This window comes from Electrona antarctica, assembly GCF_951216825.1.
Source record: "Electrona antarctica genome assembly, chromosome: 22".
Classification (NCBI taxonomy): domain Eukaryota; kingdom Metazoa; phylum Chordata; class Actinopteri; order Myctophiformes; family Myctophidae; genus Electrona; species Electrona antarctica.
Genome location: NC_136805.1, coordinates 1,948,686 through 1,964,775, shown reverse-complemented (window position 1 = coordinate 1,964,775; position 16,090 = coordinate 1,948,686). Strand labels below are relative to the sequence as shown.

The 16,090-nt window shown below is 43.1% G+C and overlaps 2 protein-coding genes across 3 annotated transcripts in view; one reads left to right on the top strand and one right to left on the bottom strand.

Annotated features, from left to right (window-relative positions):
* twnk (twinkle mtDNA helicase) overlaps nucleotides 1-12,018 on the bottom strand; it is a 37,841-nt gene extending 25,823 nt beyond the window's left edge. Inside the window, exons 1-5 of the mRNA XM_079491938.1 lie at nucleotides 11,923-12,018; nucleotides 4,587-4,865; nucleotides 3,624-3,915; nucleotides 2,184-2,378; nucleotides 752-1,114 (exon numbers count right to left, since the gene is read on the bottom strand). Of these exons, the coding sequence (XP_079348064.1) occupies nucleotides 752-1,114; nucleotides 2,184-2,378; nucleotides 3,624-3,915; nucleotides 4,587-4,831 (1,095 nt within the window). The 5' untranslated portion in view covers nucleotides 4,832-4,865; nucleotides 11,923-12,018. The remainder of the gene's footprint in view (nucleotides 1-751; nucleotides 1,115-2,183; nucleotides 2,379-3,623; nucleotides 3,916-4,586; nucleotides 4,866-11,922) is intronic.
* A 233-nt stretch (nucleotides 12,019-12,251) lies between these two features.
* mrpl43 (mitochondrial ribosomal protein L43) lies at nucleotides 12,252-14,933 on the top strand. 2 transcript variants are annotated; one of them, XM_079491942.1, is made up of 4 exons: nucleotides 12,252-12,454; nucleotides 13,146-13,301; nucleotides 13,650-13,756; nucleotides 14,146-14,933. In XM_079491942.1, exons 2-4 carry the CDS (start codon nucleotides 13,171-13,173, stop codon nucleotides 14,352-14,354), a joined length of 447 nt encoding a protein of 148 aa, XP_079348068.1. In that variant the 5' UTR covers nucleotides 12,252-12,454; nucleotides 13,146-13,170; the 3' UTR covers nucleotides 14,355-14,933. The 2 variants fall into 2 exon arrangements, with proteins under 2 accessions (XP_079348068.1, XP_079348067.1); XM_079491941.1 differs by having other exon boundaries at nucleotides 12,252-12,470.
* Nucleotides 14,934-16,090: the final 1,157 nt, after the last annotated feature.

The following is a 16,090-nucleotide window of genomic DNA, read 5'->3' as shown; positions in this document are numbered from 1 at the left end:
TATCTATCTATCTATCTATCAAAGTATCTATCAAAGTATCTATCTATCTATCTATCTATCTATCTATCTATCTATCTATCTATCTATCTATCTATCTATCAAAGTATCTATCTATCTATCTATCTATCTATCTATCTATCTATCTATCTATCAAAGTATCTATCTATCTATCTATCTATCAATCTATCTATCTATCTATCAAAGTATCTATCTATCTATCTATCAAAGTATCTATCTATCTATCTATCTATCTATCAAAGTATCTATCTATCTATCTATCTATCAAAGTATCTATCTATCTATCTATCAAAGTATCTATCTATCTATCTATCTATCTATCTATCTATCTATCTATCTATCAAAGTATCTATCAAAGTATCTATCTATCTATCTATCTATCTATCTATCTATCTATCAAAGTATCTATCTATCTATCTATCTATCAAAGTATCTATCTATCTATCTATCAAAGTATCTATCTATCTATCTATCTATCTATCTATCTATCTATCTATCTATCTATCTATCAAAGTATCTATCTATCTATCTATCTATCTATCTATCTATCTATCTATCTATCTATCTATCTATCAAAGTATCTATCTATCTATCTATCTATCTATCTATCTATCTATCTATCAATCAAAGTATCTATCTATCTATCTATCTATCTATCTATCTATCAATCAAAGTATCTATCTATCTATCTATCTATCTATCAAAGTATCTATCTATCTATCTATGTGCTCACCTGCTCCAGGTACGGCAGCAGCGCGGGGGGCAGGCAGCTGAAGCCGCGGGGCAGAGCCACGCTGGGCAGCCCCGTGGCCTGGCTCACGGCCAGCGTGTCCAGCTCGTTGCCCGTCAGCACCACCTGGGAGTCGGCCCGGCCCACCAGGGGCATGCCGAACAGGCTGTGGTAGGAGGAGGGCTTGGGGACGGTGACGTCCGTGTACCGGACCTTCCCGGCCTCGTCGATCTGGGCCGAGAGGAGCTTGACCCCCTTCAGCTCCGAGGAGGAAGGACCCCCGAACCAGGGGAACACCAGGCACTTGGTGGGCTTGAAGATCTGCACCCGGAACCGCTTGAGGGTGGAGTTGGAGATGTTGGTGATCTGAAAGCACACAATATGACATGTACAGTAGGTCAGCTACTGTATATCTATCTCCCAGACACAGAAAACACACTTAAAGGAGCATTCAGTGATTGTGGGTGATTTGGAAAACCACCCAGTCCGCCCCGGTAACAAAATGTGCACATGCACGCTCTACAGTGGGGGGAAGTGCAACAGGCCAACAGCATGTGCACCAAGGCCCGCCCCCACTCGATCATGATTGGAGGAAGGCCCCACTCATCCTGATTGGATGAAGGCTTTGCCACCCGCCACCAAAACTGAAACTAGGGTTTTTTGACCCCAGGGGCTCACTGGGGACAGGGAGGAACTCCTTATATGGTCAGCACACTCTATAGTAGGGCGGATTATCCAGAAAAAAAAGGGAAAAAAAGTGATATTTGAATTAAGTCAAATCACTGAATATACCTTTAAGAGATCTCATATATTACTACATACATAGTATCAATTCATTAATTCATTATATTTAAGAGATCTCAAATAAATAGTATGAATTACATACAGTAAAGATATATCATATCTCTGCTGTCGGGAGGAAACCTCATAACTCCAAAATGTTCATTTTTCAGGAAATGAAAAATAAAAATAAAGAAAACCTTATATTTTTAAAACAAAGCAATACAGCCTCATCAAAGTTGGTGTTGTAACTTTATATATTGTCAATTACTTCCATGAGAGGCTCAGGGGGAGAGGTGGTGGATTTAGCTGCTTTAGCAGACAGTTTGAGGGTCCAATGGAGTTAAGAGGTTTTGTCCAAAGCACTTTTTACTACTTTCCATTGGTTCAATATTTTCGAAACAACACACAGACGTAAAGGGTGTTCAATAGCACCGATTTAAAAAATCAAAAACCTCAAAAATGAACCCCATGTTTCTATGTCAGTGGTTCTCACACTATTTCATGTCAAGGACCCCAACAATTATACAAGCTACAAGCTTGTAGATCTGCTATTTTCCAATAGCTAAAGTATAACATAATGCTTAAAAACACCAAAAGGGGTTCCCGTTCTGAAGGGGTTAAGCCGGCCGACTCTGGGCCTACAACACAGTACCTGAAACATGGTTTTGATGAGCTGGACCTCCTCCTCGTGGAGGTCATCCAGCGGTACGGAGCTGTTCCAGATCCTCTCCGCCTCGCCCTGCTCCCTCCGCCTCTCCTCCATCTCCTCCTGGCTCTCCAGGTATCCCAGCAGGCCGCTGGGCTTCAGGAAGGTCTTCCCCTCCTTGGCCATCAGCTCCAGGCAGTCCTGGAGGAGCAGAGCCGTTGAAATACCACAAGAGTTACCACAACTCCTCCGTTCACTCCATGGGGCTTCAGTCCAATGGGCGGCTCTTCTACATAGACTTCTATGACTGCCTGCCTAAATATTCTACATAGACCTACATGACTGCCTGCCTAAATATGTCCCAAACCGCCCCCTAAGGTCTTCCACTGCTGGCCTGCTCGCTTTGCCTACAAAAAAATACGGGGAAGCAGCTTTTTGCTTCTATGGGCCGACGGCGTGGAACAAACTCCCACTGTACCTTCGACAGGCAGCTTCTGTAGACATTTTTAAAGCACAGCTCAAGACCCACTTCTACACTATTGCTTTTAATTGATCGTTATTCATGTCCTCACTGTATTGCATTACTGCTATTATTTTTTAATGTTTATTCCTAGCTTTTCTTTTCTTTCTTTCTCTCTCCATTGCTCTGTAAATCACTTTCAGCTGCATTTCATGTCATGAAAGGTGCTATACAAATAAAGTTTTATTATTTATTATTGGCGAAGAGAAGAGTAGCCCCAGAAACCCTGACGTTTTTATTTCCAGGAAGAAAAGAAAAAAGTCTGGGGTCGAGTCCACTTCAATTCGGCATACAGTAACACCTACGTCGCTCTCTCTGTGCTGATTTCTGGTCCTCTGCAGCACAACACGCACACACGCCTCTCTCTCTCTCTATCGCTCTAATTCATGACTTTGCATGTCCTGCAGCTGCGTCTAGTTTCTCCCGGCGGATCCTGCCGGGAGCTGCCTATGCCATAGAAATCATAGACAGTCCAGTCTAGGAGAAGTTGGCAGAATGCACTGGACTCAGGCAACAGCCCAGCTGTAATGATCTTAAATTCCTTTATGTTGTAATCGTTTTTTGTAGTAATAGTACAACATAAACATTACTGAGACTTTAGTCGTCACTGTGCAATACTTTAAAACAGTTGTCATGTTGCACACATGCTGATATACTATCATACAGTCTGGAGCAACGGAAAAGCTATCACGAGTAAAATATAAAGCGGACGTGGAGCCTCGATCCTCCCCACTTCTGTTTCCTCTTTACAGTCGCGCAAATTTATCCTAATATAAATAGATTCGGAGAATGTGGAATAGTTGTCTGGCTACGCGAGACTACTCTTTATGTGCTAATACATAAAACTGAAACGACTGTAAGCGTTCTTGTCATCGCGACAAACGATATTAACAACAACTATGGTTCCCATGCCGTACGATGCGTACCTGCAGGTCCTCCCAGCTGCCCTCCATCATCGTGTCCGTGCACAGGAACTGTCCCGTGGTCTTGTCGATGAACATGTTGAAGCCCTCCTTCCCCCCCACCCCCACCCCGGCCCCCTCCTTCTTCCGCCCTGAAGTCCCCTCGGGGTCCAGGAAGACGCTGGGCGCGTGCAGGCAGCTGTGGCCGTCGTGGAACGGGATGTTCTTGGAGAGCAGGTAGAGTTTGATGTCGGTCACGGTGACGGGGTTGGCGGGAGGGAACACCATCATGGAGCTGGTGTCGCTCCGGTACCTCCTGGACACATTATTACATGGGTTGTCATGATGATTACGTAGTAATATTACATGGCTTGGTTGAATGCTTGATTCTGATTGGTCAATCGTTGAATTCAGCGGTCTGTTATTTCTGGATAATGACCGCTCTATAACAGACCGCTGTCTAATCAAACCCTCGGAGCACCTGCTGCGCCCCGCTTGATTTACTGCTGTACATGACAGCCATGTAAACACACACACAATGTCATTTACAGCTAAACATTGCTCTCAAAAATGTTTTTGAAAACATTTGAGCGAGAAATAGATGAAGATTGGATTCTATTTGATCAACTCACTTCCTTGTTTTCCGAATATGGAATACTTTTTTTGTTGTGTTTTGGGTCAATTTATTAATTTATGTTAGCGTTTGTCTCGGTGGTTAAACTCCCTGTCGGTGAATTATCACCCGACAATTACCACCTAAGCCAGATATTATCCCTTACATAATCGCCCAATCACAATTATTTGAGATAATCGCCAATTTATTTTGTCATAATCGACATATTCATTTCCATGTGGAAAGATGTTCATACATAACAAAAGCAGAAAAAGCAGATCTGCAAGTTTATTATAACATTTTAATTTAATTATTTGCACTGACAATTAAAGCATCAACTTAAATTATGTGATGATGGAGACAGCCTCTCGTACCTGGACACAGCGGCGAGGGCCAGGGGGGGGTCGCTGCCCAGACGCCGTCGGTGTGAGAAGGACGCCGCATGGCGCGTCGTACTACTAGCGTAGCGGTGGTAGCCGCACGCCCCCCGAGCGCCGCGCCGCTCCCGCGTCAGGACTCTCACCACGGACCACGAGCAGTGGCGCTTAATATGGACGGGAAGACGTCCCGCCGCCTCCAACCACCAGGTGGAGGCCTTGAGCAGAGAGCTGCTCCACATGAGGACGATCTGGTGTTCCAAGAAGACATCCGACCTGCCGAAAACAAAACAAGATTATTTATTTATTTATTATTTAGTTATTTAAGTCGAGTAGACCTGTCGTTCTCAAACTTTTTCATGTCAAGGACCCCCAAATTGACATTTATCAGCCTGCGGATCCCCATTTTGTAGGGCTCTAGCAGTTATTTTCAACCGTTTTCATTTGAAGGACCCCCAGTTTGACCTGCATTATTAACCTACAGATGCCCATTTTAACTATCTACTACTACTACTTCTATCTCTGGGACCCCAATTTATATTGTAAAATCAAAGTTAATTTACTCTGAGAGTGTACAAATGGATGTCTATGCAGTCAACTGGATGCGTGTCACAATGACAATACCCCTCGTTCACAATGACGATACCCCTCGTTCACAATGACGATACCCCTCGTTCACAATGACGATACCCCTCGTTCACAATGACGATACCCCTCGTTCACAATGACGATACCCCTCGTTCACAATGACGATACCCCTCGTTCACAATGACAATACCCCTCGATAACCATATAAGGAGCAGGCAGCATCGAGGAGGCTGACAATAAGTCAATCTGACGTCATAGGCGGTACACACACCATATATGGACATACACAAGGTACCACCATGTGACCTCCATATATAGGGTCACGTGAAGAGGTTCTTCTGACATCAGCAGAATGATGTGACCTCATCATCTCTCCAGGAGAGAATTATAAGACCTGTCACTAGTCACCGCCAGTAGTTCAGTTGGAGCATGAGGACACACTGAGGAATTCTCACCCAGGTTCTGAGAACTCTACTTTCACTGACCAGAGCAAGTAGGACACAACAGTGGACCTCTCACAGAACAGAACCAACTAGAACTCTAGATTAAATATCTCACAGACCAGAACCAGTAGAACATTGAGCTGATATCGAGGCTACATGTATTCAGTCGTGTTGCAGACTCCTCCAGACTGGGCCAAAAACAACAACAACAACAACAACAACAACAACCTCCAACACATTATATACACAAGGTAAGACATAATACAAGTTGTAATGCAAACAAATAATACTAAAAAAAAGTGTGAAGTGAGGGACGCTCTTATACGTCCCGAGCTGAATTAAAAGTCAAATGGTAAATGGTGCATTTATATAGCGCCTTTTATCCAAGGCGCTTTACAGAGATTGTGCATTACATTCACCCATTCACACACACATTCATACACCTTTACATAGATTGTGCATTACATTCACCCATTCACACACACATTCATACACCTTTACAGAGATTGTGCATTACATTCACCCATTCACACACACATTCATACACCTTTACAGAGATTGTGCATTACATTCACCCATTCACACACACATTCATACACCTTTACAGAGATTGTGCATTACATTCACCCATTCACACACACATTCATACACCTTTACAGAGATTGTGCATTACATTCACCCATTCATACACACATTCATACACCTTTACAGAGATTGTGCATTACATTCACCCATTCACACACACATTCATACACCGATGGCGGCGGAAACCATGCAAGGCACCAACCTGCACATCAGGAGCAATTAGGGGTTCAGAGTCTTGCTCAAGAACACTTCGACACTAACTCTGGGGGAGCCCACAGGGTTCGAACTGGCAACCTTGCGGTTACCATCCGGACACTCTACCCCTGAGCCACCACCACCACCACAGTTGCACTGTGTTCAAAAAAGCCAATTTGCTCAGACACACATGACGTAAATTCTCCTTTCATTGTCAACGGACAAATGTGACATGAGTTGGGTTGTGACAAAAAGCAGCTTTATAGCCTCAAAAAGTAGGTTAGAAGTTGTAGAAAATAACAGCATTTTAATATTTCCAAAATTATTATATGTCAAAACCAACGTCAAAACTGTTCCTGTGTGTGTGTGTGTGTGTGTGTGTGTGTGTGTGTGTGTGTGTGTGTGTGTGTGTGTGTGTGTGTGTGTGTGTGTGTGTGTGGAGGAGGAGGAGGAAGGGGAGAATGTTTAGGCCTGTCACAAAGATGCAACATTATATTATACAATATGACATTTATACAACTTAAATGGTGTAAAAGACCAGTTCCTCCAGATAGGGTGATTACCGATCAGAGTGAATATTGGCCGATATGGCCAATGACCGATCACTGGCCGATTATCAGAGCATCTCCAGTATACACATTAGCTACACAGTGAATGGCCATACTAATAGATCGTTGCTGTCTAAACTACACAGTGAATGGCCATACTAATAGATCGTTGCTGTCTAAACTACACAGTGAATGGCCATACTAATAGATTGTTGCTGTCTAAACTACACAGTGAATGGCCATACTAATAGATCGTTGCTGTCTAAACTACACAGTGAATGGCCATACTAATAGATCGTTGCTGTCTAAACTACACAGTGAATGGCCATACTAATAGATCGTTGCTGTCTAAACTACACAGTGAATGGCCATACTAATAGATCGTTGCTGTCTAAACTTCTCCATGGTAGACTTTTTTTCCTTCATACGCTAAGTCTCTGCTTCATACAAGAGACTAATGTCACACAGACCCAAGTAGTAAAAATAGCAGATGTACAAGCTTGTGGATGGGCTGTGGTTACCTTTGTATATTATGATGAAATTAAAAAGCAACGTTATTAATTTATTTTTGACATACAAGGTTTCCACCCAGGACAAAGTAAGTGGCCTTGCCGAGCCATGAGGCCCATAGGGCAGGAGCCTATCTCCTGTTTCTGTAGCGTGAGGCAGCTTGATGTACAAGTACACCCCCTGGACATGACGCTAGTATGTCGCAGGGACTTACCCCCAATCCAACCCTTGATGCTGAGTGTCAAGCAGGGAGCAGGTGTCAAGCAGGGAGGCACTGGGTCCCATTTTTTTTGAGTCTTTGGTATGACCCGGCTGGGGATCGAACCCCGACCTCCCAGTCACAGGGCGGACACTCTAACCACAAGGCCACTGAGCTGGTCCACCCAGGACAGCGACGATATTATCATTTACAATTTCATCTTCTCATGTTTACTGCCTGCTGGGTTATTTGGGGACGTGTGTGTGTGTGTGTGTGTGTGTGTGGCAGGCAGCCAGGAAAATACTCAGAAAATAGAACACGGCAGACGGCACACAGAATATAAATGTGAGAATCCATTAGCCAACGAGCAGCTCAGATATACACAACAAATCATGTATAATTTGTACTATAAGACAATGTAACAAACAGCATTATGTAGTACACCTGCTGCTACACCTACACTACACAATGACATGTTATACTCATTATGCAGTACACCTGCTGCTACACCTACACTGCACTATGACATGTTATACTCATAACATCATTATGCAGTACACCTGCTGCTACACCTACACTACACAATGACATGTTATACTCATTATGCAGTACAGCTGCTGCTACACCTACACTGCACAATGACATGTTATACTCATTATGCAGTACACCTGCTGCTACACCTACACTGCACAATGACATGTTATACTCATTATGCAGTACACCTGCTGCTACACCTACACTGCACAATAACATGTTATACTCATTATGCAGTACAGCTGCTGCTACACCTACACTGCACTATGACATGTTATACTCATTATGCAGTACACCTGCTGCTACACCTACACTGCACTATGACATGTTATACTCATTATGCAGTACACCTGCTGCTACACCTACACTGCACAATGACATGTTATACTCATTATGCAGTACACCTGCTGCTACACCTACACTACACTATGACATGTTATACTCATTATGCAGTACACCTGCTGCTACACCTACACTACACTATGACATGTTATACTCATTATGCAGTACACCTGCTGCTACACCTACACTGCACTATGACATGTTATACTCATTATGCAGTACACCTGCTGCTACACCTACACTACACAATGACATGTTATACTCATTATGCAGTACACCTGCTGCTACACCTACACTACACAACGACATGTTATACTCATTATGCAGTACACCTGCTGCTACACCTACACTGCACAACGACATGTTATACTCATTATGCAGTACACCTGCTGCTACACCTACACTACACAATGACATGTTATACTCATTATGCAGTACACCTGCTGCTACACCTACACTACACAATGACATGTTATACTCATTATGCAGTACACCTGCTGCTACACCTACACTACACAACGACATGTTATACTCATTATGCAGTACACCTGCTGCTACACCTACACTGCACTATGACATGTTATACTCATTATGCAGTACACCTGCTGCTACACCTACACTACACAATGACATGTTATACTCATTATGCAGTACACCTGCTGCTACACCTACACTGCACAACGACATGTTATACTCATTATGCAGTACACCTGCTGCTACACCTACACTGCACTATGACATGTTATACTCATTATGCAGTACACCTGCTGCTACACCTACACTACACAATGACATGTTATACTCATTATGCAGTACACCTGCTGCTACACCTACACTGCACTATGACATGTTATACTCATTATGCAGTACAGCTGCTGCTACACCTACACTACACAATGACATGTTATACTCATTATGCAGTACAGCTGCTGCTACACCTACACTACACAATGACATGTTATACTCATTATGCAGTACACCTGCTGCTACACCTACACTGCACTATGACATGTTATACTCATTATGCAGTACACCTGCTGCTACACCTACACTGCACAATGACATGTTATACTCATTATGCAGTACACCTGCTGCTACACCTACACTGCACAATGACATGTTATACTCATTATGCAGTACACCTGCTGCTACACCTACACTGCACAATAACATGTTATACTCATTATGCAGTACACCTGCTGCTACACCTACACTGCACAATGACATGTTATACTCATTATGCAGTACACCTGCTGCTACACCTACACTGCACAATGACATGTTATACTCATTATGCAGTACAGCTGCTGCTACACCTACACTGCACAATGACATGTTATACTCATTATGCAGTACACCTGCTGCTACACCTACACTGCACTATGACATGTTATACTCATTATGCAGTACACCTGCTGCTACACCTACACTACACAATGACATGTTATACTCATTATGCAGTACAGCTGCTGCTACACCTACACTACACAATGACATGTTATACTCATTATGCAGTACACCTGCTGCTACACCTACACTGCACAATGACATGTTATACTCATTATGCAGTACACCTGCTGCTACACCTACACTGCACAATGACATGTTATACTCATTATGCAGTACACCTGCTGCTACACCTACACTGCACAATGACATGTTATACTCATTATGCAGTACACCTGCTGCTACACCTACACTGCACAATGACATGTTATACTCATTATGCAGTACAGCTGCTGCTACACCTACACTGCACAATGACATGTTATACTCATTATGCAGTACACCTGCTGCTACACCTACACTACACTATGACATGTTATACTCATTATGCAGTACACCTGCTGCTACACCTACACTGCACAACGACATGTTATACTCATTATGCAGTACAGCTGCTGCTACACCTACACTGCACAATGACATGTTATACTCATTATGCAGTACAGCTGCTGCTACACCTACACTGCACAATAACATGTTATACTCATTATGCAGTACAGCTGCTGCTACACCTACACTACACAATGACATGTTATACTCATTATGCAGTACACCTGCTGCTACACCTACACTGCACTATGACATGTTATACTCATTATGCAGTACACCTGCTGCTACACCTACACTGCACAATAACATGTTATACTCATTATGCAGTACACCTGCTGCTACACCTACACTGCACAATGACATGTTATACTCATTATGCAGTACACCTGCTGCTACACCTACACTGCACAATGACATGTTATACTCATTATGCAGTACACCTGCTGCTACACCTACACTGCACAATGACATGTTATACTCATTATGCAGTACAGCTGCTACACCTACACTGCACTATGACATGTTATACTCATTATGCAGTACACCTGCTGCTACACCTACACTGCACTATGACATGTTATACTCATTATGCAGTACACCTGCTGCTACACCTACACTGCACAATGACATGTTATACTCATTATGCAGTACACCTGCTGCTACACCTACACTGCACAATAACATGTTATACTCAGAAGTCATAAGTGTTAAACCAAAGTTCTTTTAGCTGTTGAGAGTGTAAGAAAGATGACACCAAATGGACCCTGAGTTTCATGTTACGCTCTCGAGACTTACATTGTTAAAACATCTGCACTACTTCATTTTAGAAGAAGTCTACACACAAGTAGATCATGTAGAAGAAGAATTGTGATTTTTATCGTTTGTTTGCCTGTTATCTCTCCTAAATGGCAACAACAAACACATCAACAACACAGCAGTGGCTCAGGGGTAGAGTGGTCGATAGAACGACTGGGACTGGATGGGAATTCTGTGAGGTTCCCAGTTCGATCCCGGGCTCCCCCAGAGTTAGAGTTAGTGTTGACGTGTCCTTGAGCAAGACACTGAACCCCTAAATTGCTCCTGATGTGCAGGTTGGTTCCTTGCATGGTTTCCACTGCCATTGGTGTGTGAATGGGTGAATGTAATGCACAATCTATGTAAAGCGCTTTGGATAAAAGCGCTATATAAATGCACCATTTACCATCAATACAGCATGGGAATGAGGACAGAATCTCATCCAATCTTAGGTTTTGGGGTCTGAGTGAGAAGCTAAAGGTCATCAAACGGTGGTCCGTGGCTCAAATGCCACATAAATATGGACCTTATTCATATGAAAAGGGTTGAAAACCACTGCTTAGTCCAGTCAGTGTGGATTGGAAGGTCAGATAAAATGTGCTACATCTCCATCTGGTTTGTTTTCCATAAGAGAGATAGGCCTATACATCATATTGCAATCAGTACATGCATGAATATGCTCCTCTACAAAGCCACGTTCAATGAATAGCCCATAAAAACACTGTCAAATGTAGATAAATGTCATAGTTTCTACTCACACAACACAGCAGTGTTACTGCAGCCTCTCCTCCATGCTGGCTCTGAGACCCGGGCTTTTCGGTGCGTCTCCAAAATAAGTCCGTGTGGAAACCGTCGACGACCAGACCAGAGTACCGTTTTACAAACAAATAAATCATACAACAAACGTTTCGGCAACCAATTCCGTCACACACCGTGGGATCAACAAAACACACGTTTTAATATGTATTCTGATTAAAGTATAATGGCATGTGGGAAAAAAAACACAAATAAAGAAAATACTACTTGCAGTCATAGGCGAGTTAAAAGAAAATAGTGTACATGTTTCAGTCCGGAACCAATTCTCAGACGGACCACATCATGTACTGTCATGGCGGCCACCACTAGCAGTGTGTCCTCTGAATCTGATTTACTGTAGATTTGTATTATTAACAAGACAACATTCACACTGATCCCTCCGTGGGTTTAAAGTTTAGTCTAAGTGTGAAGCGGACACTTATACATTAAGACTAAACAGGTTATTTGTCCACCAGTCGAGGTTGAGGCTTCATCGTGAGTTTTGCCAGGGGTTACTTGCTCTTATGTCTTCATGTCGACTTTATGTAGCTCTGGTCCATAGCTCTAATGGCTTTGCATTAATAAAAGGCATTAGAGCTATGGACCGGAGCTAGTCTATACATATGTATGTAATCTTTTTGTTCTTTGTGCTACTTGTAGCTTTGTGTACTGTGTAGCGTACTAGTAGTATGTGTTCTGCATATGGATGCTGAGTCGCAATCTGACACATTTCAGTGCTGTGAACTGACTAAAGTAGGCCTATATATAGATCAGTCAACCCTTTTCATATCAAGGTCCATTATGTATTCACCGTTTGAGCCACAGACCACCATTTTAGTCAGTCAGACCCAAAACTAAGAATATTTTGTCCACAATTCCATGCTGTATTGATGTGGTACCAACAACAGGCAAACGTTGGTCAAACTAACAATTCTTCCGAATTCTCTTGCCCAATTATGTAGATTTCTTGTAAATTAAGTAATGCAACAATAATTTAACTTACTCTTGAGAGCACTTTACGCTCTCAAGAGTTAAAGATCTAATTGGGGTCCATTTGGTTACCAACTCTCCATTTAGCTGGGGACCACCTGGACCAATTGGACCACTGGTGTTCCCCCAGACCACCGGTTGAAAACCCCTGATTTTATTATGTATAATTAACAGCTTGCTGTGGTTGTATTCCTAGTTGTGCCACCACCGCTGCCACCACCATGACAGCCAGAGGCACTGCCAGTCGCTTCCTGCAGAGCGTGCTCCACAACGGGGTGGGCAGATACGTGAGTCAGCTCAAGAGGGTCTCCATCTGCTTCTGTAAGAAGAACCCAGCCTCACGAGGGGCCCGGTGAGTGTTGAGGCACTGATTGAATACTTTATTAAACAGTTTGTAAATGGTACAAGTGGCGAGATTATATACAATGAATATGATGCTTGTTATATCTTGTCTGAAATAATCACTGTCTAAAAGGATAACACAACAACAAGTCCTTGGCCTTGTTTCCATTGTGGTTTTTAGTACCATAAATAGAGAGTAGTATTTCACAAGTTTTCCAAAAAAAATATCTTTTAAAAATAGCAGATCTATATAAACTCACAAAACGCGGACATACAGCTTCAACAAATCCAGATTTACAAGCTTGTAGGTTTGGTATTTTCAGGTTGGATTAACGTTATTTTCTCGTGTCCTCGGCAGGGAGTTCATCGAGGAAGGAGTGGTGGATTACGCCAGGAAGAACCCTGGAACCGTGGTGTACGTGTCTCCCCAGACCTCGGGTGTTCCAAAGCTCCTGGCAGAATACTGTAAGTAAAGAAACGCATACGTTAGATTATACCATGCATGGGCAACATGCGGCCCTCACCTTCACTTAATGTGGCCCTCATGCAGGTTAATATCAGAATACTGATATACCGGTACTATTGATTTCAGTTGTTACAATTCCAAACATGACCCGCTTTAATTACTTCAGTCTATATGACTACTGCTATATGAGTAGCTGAATGACTAGTATTTGAATTTTATTATTCCAATTCAAACACAGCAAAAACAAGTCAGGATTTTAATTCAAATATAGCAAAAATAGCTGATCTACAAGCTCAAAAGTTGTGAGTTTGGAGATCGGCCTCTGTGTCATTATTTAGGGTTATTATTTATATATAATAAGGCTCTTTTTCCTTTGCGTCCCCTGCAGTGAACGGCAAGGTGAAGGAGGTACCCATCGACAACAAGACGTCCCAGCAGATCGGCGAGCTCGTGACCAAGCTGAGCGATCAGTCTGGCCTGGACATCATCCGCATCCGCAAGCCTTTCCACACAGACAACCCCAGCATCCAGGGGCAGTGGCACCCCTTCACCAACAGACCACCTTGCATAGGCCCCATCAAACCACAGCCACAATAACTCACTGAGACCCATTGTACAAAATGTCTTCTAAAAATACCAACAGTTTCTGAAAAAAAAATTATGTTTCTATATCGGTGGTGCTCAAACTTGCTCATGTCAAGGACCCCCAAAATTATGTATTTGGCCGCCGACCCCCATCTCAAAATATGTTGTTCCAGGGACCCCAGATGATTTTTTTTTTAAATAACAGATCAAAGTGCTATGAGCTTGAGCTTGTACAGCCACAGTATAAAATCATGCTTTTTAGCTCAAATCTAAAATGACCACAAATGCTTTCCTTGCTAGAGACTGAATGTTAATTCTTAGTGATGGGCATCATGTGTACTTGATTTGAACGTCGGTATTCTGGTCAACATGTAGAGTCCTGGTAATCATTTATTTTTTTCTTTTGCTTTGTAAAAAATGTAATAAACCTCATTATTTATATAATACATCTTATCTTAATCTTTCCTTGTTCTTGTGCCGGTGAACCCTCGCCACACATGTCTGTGTTGCCTACTGGCTCACCTGCCAGTGAGGAGCCCCCACCGGGAGGACGTAGTACTGTGTCCTACTGGCTCACCTGCCAGTGAGGAGCCCCCACTGGGAGGACGTAGTACTGTGTCCTACTGACTCACCTGCCAGTGAGGAGCCCCCACCGGGAGGACGTAGTACTGTGTCCTGACTCACCTGCCAGTGAGGAGCCCCCACCGGGAGGACGTAGTACTGAGTCACCTGCCAGTGAGGAGCCCCCACCGGGAGGACGTACTGTTATGTTGTCCTACTGGCTCACCTGCCAGTGAGGAGCCCCCACCGGGAGGACGTAGTACTGTGTCCTACTGACTCACCTGCCAGTGAGGAGCCCCCACCGGGAGGACGTAGTACTGTGTCCTACTGACTCACCTGCCAGTGAGGAGCCCCCACCGGGAGGACGTAGTGTTATGTCCTACTGACTCACCTGCCAGTGAGGAGCCCCCACCGGGAGGACGTAGTGCCTCCAATGCCTCCATCCTCCTACTCCTATTCAACAACCCGGGGCCAGGTGCCACTATAGTGCTGCATGATTGATTAAAAAAACCATTGATCTAGATTCAGACAGCTATGCAAGCTCATTTCTACATTTAAACAAGAATCGTGCAGCACTAGTTGGCTGTCCAATGCATTGTATTTACTCTTATGTACAAGAGAGACTTTAAGAGACGTTTAAGTCGAACACTTTGATGTCTGTTTAACCCATTCAGGCCTGACGTCGAAATTTAAAAAAAAAAGTTTTCTAAATCATGACAATTTTCGGAAAGATTTGAGGCACATTTTAAAGATTTTTCAAAAATAGCAGACCTACAAGCTCATAGCGCGCCACTCGGTGGCGCGCTATGAGCTTGTAGATCTGCTATTTTTCAATAGCTAAATTATAACATGTTTAAAACGCTAACGCTAACGTGACATGGATGCGTTCCAGGTCTCAATGGATTAAAGCCACAGTAGTTATAGCTCCAGGTGACACATTTTTAATGTAGTAATTAATGTACAGCAACTACAGACCAAAGACAACAAATATTTTTCATGGAAAAAATGAGAATCGTGTGAGACTATCTCAATTCTTGAGGAGGCAAATCGAGATTCACATTTGCGCAAGAATACTGTAGGTGCCAGTGAAGTTGACATTGTGTTGTACGCAGAAGCAGTGTACCTGACCAGGCATAACTACTGTATGCAAATAACAAATGTAGTCACTAAAGCACTCATAAGTTGAG